At 40.2% G+C, this 7,950-nt stretch overlaps 1 protein-coding gene across 1 annotated transcript in view; it reads left to right on the top strand.

The window, feature by feature from the left end:
• Positions 1-7,597, top strand: part of LOC104536628 (myosin-11) — a gene marked incomplete at its 3' end in the record, with an annotated part of 36,595 nt that extends 28,998 nt beyond the window's left edge. The window contains exons 9-19 of the mRNA XM_010179297.1: positions 356-499; positions 3,190-3,285; positions 3,668-3,786; positions 3,953-4,105; positions 4,558-4,731; positions 4,923-5,096; positions 5,581-5,695; positions 6,623-6,816; positions 6,986-7,107; positions 7,223-7,292; positions 7,437-7,597. Coding sequence (XP_010177599.1) covers positions 356-499; positions 3,190-3,285; positions 3,668-3,786; positions 3,953-4,105; positions 4,558-4,731; positions 4,923-5,096; positions 5,581-5,695; positions 6,623-6,816; positions 6,986-7,107; positions 7,223-7,292; positions 7,437-7,597 — 1,522 coding nt within the window. The remainder of the gene's footprint in view (positions 1-355; positions 500-3,189; positions 3,286-3,667; positions 3,787-3,952; positions 4,106-4,557; positions 4,732-4,922; positions 5,097-5,580; positions 5,696-6,622; positions 6,817-6,985; positions 7,108-7,222; positions 7,293-7,436) is intronic.
• Between the last annotated feature and the right edge of the window lie 353 nt (positions 7,598-7,950).

Genomic DNA, 7,950 nt, shown 5'->3' with positions numbered 1-7,950 from the left:
TCCCTAAATTACTGGTTGCCAAAGAAAGTATAAAGCAATGGATAAATCTGTATTTTCCCTGGGTTTTATCCTCCTAATCTAGAAATCTGTTGTTGGCCAGGTATAGGGCTGAGGAGTCTTTTGCTCTGGCCCACTATGGTTGTTATCTTGTTCCTGATACGAATCCACACAGAGAGAGGTGTAATTCTGAGTAGCATACACATGGCATTAAATGAAAGACTTTTGGGAAGAATGGCTCAGATTTGAGTCCACAAAGTGTAAAATTCCACCAAGGGGCAGAGACATTCCCCAGTTACTACTGAAAACTGGAAACCTAAGTTGATGCACTTAAGTAAAGCTTTTATTTGCTTTTTAGATGATCTTTTGCTGGAAGGCTTCAACAATTACACCTTTCTATCTAATGGACATGTGCCTATTCCTGCTCAACAAGACGATGAGATGTTCCAGGAGACCTTGGAAGCCATGAAAATTATGGGCTTTACTGAGGAGGAACAGATAGGTGAGAACTGTTAGCAAGATTGCATTCAAGGTGTACATCTGCAAGTGACACTGTAGAGATCCAAATGCACAGAGTTACTTATATTTATTTGTATTATTATAGCTAATTCTGTCCAGAATAATCACTTTGCAAAATATGCATATTCATATAAGAAAATTAAGATTACTTAGATTTTATGTTCATGTTTCTCTAGAGAAGTGTGATCTTGCTTGAGCCACCAACTGGAGGATTCTAAATGCACCCATGTTATTTAACCTCTTTGCCTCTTAATTCCTCTGTGTAAAACTATTATCAACCCTTACCTAGCTACTGTTTCTAAAAAGTGCACTGTGAATTAGTGCCCATAAGATTTCCCTCCTTCTCCAGAGATATTAGGTAAATTAAACCACAGAATTCTCACGGACAGAGAATGAAGGCTCTCTTATAAGGCAAAACTTCCCAAGCATAGATTTGTTTCTACATCACCTGAAGAATAACATGGAAACCCACTTCTGTGTGATCAGGAGAGACACAGAATCAAGGCAGGATCTAAACACAGGACCAAGATCAGGTAACACGAGCAGCATGGTCAGAGACAGTAACAAGAAGCAACCAAACTGGTGGCAGCGCAGTGCCTGACAACACCATAAACCAGCAGCAGGGCTCTGGGCTGAGTGCAGCAGGGGCTGAGGACAGGCTGGCAGTGAGAACACTGAAACTGCTTTCATAGAGCCACGACACAAAACACAACGGCCACCTTGGAGTCATTGCCACCTTGGTATTGGACAGAGTGATACTACAGGAACCCTTGTGAGCACTAGAGTCACTGTTCTTGCCTTGCAGGAGATATAATTATGATCTACTGCTTTTAGGAGGCTGTTAGAAAAGTTCTACTTAAAGAATGACTACAGTGGCCTACATTTTCCCATTGCTGCAGTGGGTACTGGTAGGAGCAGTTGAAGCCAATAATGAAAACTCTTGGAAAACCACCTCAAAGGTTTAAACTGGCAGCACCTGCTGGAAACACAGTGTAAGAAATATGGAAAAGTCACCACCTATGCTGGAAAACAGAGTACATATAACCAAAGATTAACTATCTCTGTGATGCCTGGAAGAAGTGGTGATGCACAGGGCAGCTCTATACAACAATTTAAACATGGATCAAATAAAATAATTGTCTCAATATTTTGCTATCTGAATGAAGATTTGCAAGGCTTATGAATTCTCAAAACCTGTTTGTAGGAGGAACATGAGATGCACTCCTGACCCTGTTGAATTCCACAGCATCAGTGCAGTTGTCAGTATACAGAAGTACTATACCATATGGTGTTTTGAAAGGTAATTTGTGTTTATGAAAGGAAAGATTTCTTCCTAGAAGAAATCCATACATACCTAGAACAGATTCCTGGATTCAACTTAGCTTTACAGTAAAGACCATTGAAAGCCATTTTTTCAGAACTTTCCAACAACTAGCATGAAGAAGTTACAAAATACCCTGATTTAATCTTGAAAGAAACGGAAGAGGCTCAAATAGCTCGTATTTGTACTCACTGATTCAGAGAAAAGAGAAATAAAAACTACAACTAAACTTTCTTGAGAATGTGAGCCTGCCAAAGACCTCGATCCGCATGGCTTTTACCTCCCAGTGTTCTTGGGGGTGTGCAGGGCTTCAGCTGGCAGATTGTGTGCATTGCCCATGGGTGCAAACTGCCATGCCCCAGGGGACACCTGGTGGCAGAAACAGCGTCGCCCCACCACCGGACCCTTGAGCAGCGGTGGCAGCCAGGAACAAAGCTCGCTCACATCCCACCCCTGCATCAGCCACTGAGATGCTAAGAAAAACATTATTGCCTTGCAGAACAGCACTGCAAATCCCAGCCTTGGTGAATTCCAAGGATGTTCCTTATGAAGACTGCTCCTTCTCCTGCCGGGGCACACGGATTGGTGTTGACAGCAGCATCCTCCATTACAACAACAGGAGTCGCTGCATTACTGCCTGAACCCCTGTGAGATTTCATGCTCTAAAATGTAACCTCATGAGGACAGTATTCTTCTCCTGTGGAAGTTTACCAAACACACAATAGAACTCCATAGATTTATACTATCTCATCTGTAACATATCAGTAGATTTTACTACCTGAAGTTAGGCAACATCACATTGATACATATTTTAGTAATCAAACATTAATCAATTACTTTTCTGTACTTTGACACTAATCCTTCAAAGATTTGCATACATTTGATTTTAGTTGCACAACAAAATTTCCACATATTCCTGCGTAACTGGAGCTTCCAAAGTGCCACACATATTTGAAGCTACGGGTAATTCATAGATTTTTTAAAAAACTTATTTTAAAGACAGAGATGCAGATTGTCAAGTGACTAAGCAGGGAAGATGCTCCAGGTCACTGAATGGAAGATGAATTCCTGAGACCTGGGGGTCTGCTGGGGGAGCCAGCACCACTCAGCTTGGAGGTGCTGGTGACCCTGGACCAACCTGTTCGCTGCACTGCACAGATCGCTGAGATGTTGTCAGCTCTCAAACTCCTGCAGTTTATGGCACAGTCTTCTAAAGTAAACCTAGCTCTTCTGTACCTCTCATAGAGGTACAGAATACTATAGGCAATAGAATGAATCTTTGTTATTGCAGAGAACAAAGCTTTCAAAACGTGTCCATTCTGTTCCTCATTTCTATTCCATTTCTCTTACAGCTATACTGAAAGTAGTTTCATCTGTCCTACAGCTGGGTAATATTGTCTTCAAGAAGGAGAGAAACACTGATCAAGCTTCTATGCCAGACAATACCGGTATGATTTGCCATTTAAAAAATTCAGTTAACATTAAGAAATTAATAAAATAGGAGCTGAGTAAGCACTTCCTATCAGTATTATTTATTTATTTGTTATTACCTAAATAGACCACAGGCTTTAAAAGATATACCATGCTTAAAATCAGCTCAATTATCATCACCTTTTCTAGCAATCTTGACTCCATAAATTGATGAACAGTGAATTTGCTGCTTGAATCATGGCTAATACTGTTATGGCAAGTGGCATCTCTTGGATGTACAACGGAGGAGCTCTTGAGGAAGATAAATATCTTCACATACTTCCTGAGCTGGTTGTATTCCCACTTACTGACCTGCTAAGAGAAAATTAAATCTGAATTAAAATCTCTCTTTCATTCTAGCTGCACAAAAAGTGTGTCACCTGATGGGGATTAACGTGACTGACTTCACAAGATCTATTCTAACCCCAAGGATCAAAGTAGGACGAGATGTTGTTCAGAAAGCTCAAACCAAAGAGCAGGTAGCTACTTGCAGTCTGCGCAGCTCTCCTGAAACTGTTCTCCTTTCTTCTTTTTCCTTTTTTTTCATCTTATCTAAAGGGGAATGTCAGATTTCTGTCTCAATAGTTCTACAGAATTTAGTAGCATTGGGTTATCTCATTTACAATTTTCTCTTCTTTTTTTCAGGCAGACTTTGCCATAGAGGCTTTGGCCAAGGCACAATTTGAACGTCTTTTCCGTTGGATTCTAGCTCGTGTAAACAAAGCTCTCGATAAAACAAAAAGACAAGGTGCTTCCTTCTTGGGGATCCTTGATATTGCTGGATTTGAGATTTTTGAGGTAAGTACTGTGGGACACAAGCTCCTTATTATCATGCAGTCATTTGGCTATAAGCTGACACGTTCAGATCCACAAAAGCAATCTGGTTCTTTCAAGCTGACGAGCAGCCCATGGTCAGCGTGACCTACAGGCCTACCACGCCTGGCTGCTTGCCTTTTCCCTGGGCAGGGAGGGCTGGCAGCAGGCTCCTGCTGGGCTTCTGCAGGGCTCAGTGGTTAGAGCAAGGGTCTGCTTTTTATGGTTTATTGAACAGGCTCCAGCACAACAATTTAACACTTGAGAACTTACTGCAAATTTTCAATATGTCATATTAGAAAAATATGAATCCTTATATTTTGAATTATTGTAATATGTAAAAAGAAATAGAAGACAGCAGATTTCATCTTGTCGTTTAAGTTCCTGCTGAAGGTCTCTTTCTAACATACAAAAATTCACTTATTTCCTCTTTACAGATCAACTCCTTTGAGCAGCTGTGCATCAATTACACTAATGAGAAACTTCAGCAGCTTTTCAACCACACCATGTTTATATTGGAGCAAGAAGAATACCAGCGAGAGGGCATTGAATGGAATTTCATTGACTTTGGCCTTGACCTGCAACCTTGCATTGAACTGATTGAAAGACCAGTAAGATTATATCTCTAGAGGTGGTATATTACATCAGGGTCGGTTATGTATAAGTACAATAAGAGAGCCATTTAAGGTATTTCAGACTCTTTGTGGCCTGGGAGGATTTGTAACATAAGGGATAAAGGAAGCGGTGCTCACTCTTTGTCTCTCCCTGTGATGATACTGATCGGATACTGCTCACATTGCAGACCAACCCTCCGGGTGTCCTGGCTCTGCTGGATGAAGAGTGTTGGTTCCCCAAAGCTACCGATACATCCTTTGTGGAGAAACTAAGTCAAGAACAAGGCAACCATCCCAAATTCCAGAAGGCCAAGCAACTCAAAGATAAAACAGAGTTCTGTATAGTGCACTATGCAGGAAAGGTATTGGACAGATTGTTTTGACTTAAGAAACCTTGCTTCTTTGATGCCCAAATGGTAAAAAAGAAACAGCCCGGTAGCCGTATTGACAAGGGACAGCTTTAATTATGTAACGTATATGTTATGTGCTTTAATTACATAAAATATGAAATTATATTTGCAAAACATTCATGGTTGTGCTAAGTTCACATGAAAACAAAAATAACCAGCACTGGGGTTATTGAAAACCCAAGTGATTTGGATTCGTTTCTAGCAAATAGATTTTTTTTAAAGGCAGGGCAGGTGTCTTGCCACAGATACGTCCACAAGAAGCCTTTCAAAAGCTAATAAATGTTAGAATAAATACTTCACTCAGCTCTCAACCATAGAAAGCTTTTCACACTGTAATTGTTTGTATGGTTTTGTGTTAAAAGAGTTCCCTGTGTCCTTGGACACTTCAGATTTCTTTATGAAGAATAGGTTTTTGACGTAGCACCATTTTCTGCAGGTTACCTACAACGCAACTGCTTGGCTAACAAAAAATATGGATCCGCTAAATGACAATGTGACTTCTCTGCTAAACCAGTCTTCAGATAAATTTGTAGCAGACCTTTGGAAAGACGGTAGGAGTTGCAACTCTAAATCAGTAACATGGTTTAAAGGGAGAAGAAGCTTCTACTAGAGATTTTTGACAGCTGTCCCTTGCTGGCAAGACACAAGTGTGAAAATGATAAGCATAGAAGAGATTGAACTAAGAAACAAGAATGAGGTGTTCTAAAGACGTATTTATGGAAAGCAGCATTAGATAGTTCTAAGCACTATCAAAAATGTTCCTTACTTAATATTATCCAGCAACAGAATAAAAATTATTAATTACACTGTTATAAAGTTACAGAATATGTGATACTGTAGACCTCATTTAATACAGGTTATTGTTGGGTTTTATTAATTACTTACCTTACACACTCCTCTCCCAGAAGTCCTACACAGTTCTCTCCAGAGATGTATAATCTCAAATAAACTCCACCAGAAGAATGTCTGTATGCATATAAAAGACTTTGGTTTTAAAAAAGTTTATATGGATCAGTCCCACATATACTACAGTATAAATATTTAATACATAGACACAACCATACATGCAAACACCAGCAAGGTGGCTCTGAATTATCAAATAACTGAGGGTGATTGTTAGCTGGACCTTGAGCACCACTGGGTAACAGATGGGAGTTAAGAGATGTTGTTGCTCCTGGTTCTGACATTTTGCAGGAGTGCAAATTTTTTAAAGCAAAACTGAAATAAAATACATTCAGTGTATTCAGTTGCTCCACTCTGTCACTAGCTAACAAAGATCCTCATTTTCATGTTTGACAGAAGCAGACTATTTACCCAGAAGGCTCTTCTAGTACTTTTGGTAGGACACTTCCACTGCATTCAAAAATACATTGGTCCTCTTTGGGAAACCACAGTTTAACAATGCCAGTGACAGGTGTATTGTGAGGTGAGGACAGTTTATATAAACAGTTCCATTCATACTCACTTTTATATTTCAGTGGATCGTATAGTTGGGCTGGACCAGATGGCCAAGATGACTGAAAGCTCACTTCCCAGTTCTTCAAAAACCAAGAAAGGCATGTTCCGTACTGTGGGCCAACTCTATAAGGAGCAGCTGACCAAACTGATGACCACCTTAAGGAATACCAATCCCAACTTTGTCCGCTGTATCATTCCAAATCACGAAAAAAGGGTAAATTTCAAATGCTCAGTTTGCAGGCTCCTGTCGCATTATTCATGTTGAGCTGCTCACTGTATCAGCACATTGCAGAGCTGAATGTTGTCTTCAAACATAGATATGCAGCCGGTAACGTTTTTGTAGAAGCCTACTGTGCCAAAAGTATTTTCTGTTCTCCTTTCAGGCTGGCAAACTTGATGCCCATTTAGTGCTGGAGCAGTTGCGCTGCAATGGTGTCTTGGAAGGTATTCGTATCTGCCGACAAGGATTCCCCAACAGGATTGTCTTCCAGGAGTTCCGTCAGCGGTAGGAATCCCTCACTCAGCCCTGACTCTGGCTTTAATACTGGTGTAATACATGTGTATCTGTACAAAATATTTCTATATGTTTCAGCCCCTCTAACATAAATTACTTTTGGCAGATATGAAATTCTTGCTGCAAATGCTATTCCTAAAGGATTCATGGATGGGAAGCAGGCTTGCATATTGATGGTGAGGAAAGCATTTTTGATCCTATTGATAATTATGCCTATACTTCTTATATAAAAGCTGTTTAGAGAGAACAGAAATTAGAAGAAATTTTTAATACCTTAAACCTCAGCACTGGCATTAACAAATATCCTTGTTTTCCTCCAGATCAAAGCATTAGAACTTGATCCCAACTTGTACAGAATTGGACAGAGTAAAATCTTCTTCAGAACCGGCGTTCTGGCTCACCTGGAAGAAGAGAGAGACCTGAAGATCACAGACGTTATTATCGCCTTCCAGGCTCAGTGCCGAGGCTACCTAGCAAGAAAGTAATAATATGTTCTAACAAAGAGAATGTCTTCTGCAGCAAAAAATCCATAGCAGCCTTTAGCTCTCTAACAAATTGAATATATTAAGACATTTTATTATTATCTATTGTACGTATTGCACTAGAACTCAACCCAATGAAGGCCCTGCCTGGTCCTTCCTGCCCAGAAGAGGCTTATTAGTATAATTACAAGGAAACAATTACATTGTGAGGCTACTTACACCCTCCGTACAGTAAGCTCTCTGAGGTAATAACCCATCATCCCATTTGTACAAGCAGGAGAAGGAGCATCCTAGCCTCTGACTGCAGTCTTATGCACTATTATGGAACAGAACTCTAGGATTGATGAGAATC

This window comes from Mesitornis unicolor, unplaced genomic scaffold, assembly GCF_000695765.1.
Source record: "Mesitornis unicolor isolate BGI_N332 unplaced genomic scaffold, ASM69576v1 scaffold41282, whole genome shotgun sequence".
Taxonomy (NCBI): Eukaryota; Metazoa; Chordata; class Aves; order Mesitornithiformes; family Mesitornithidae; genus Mesitornis; species Mesitornis unicolor.
Note: the sequence above shows the minus strand (reverse complement) of the source record. Positions and strands in the feature narration are given on the sequence as shown.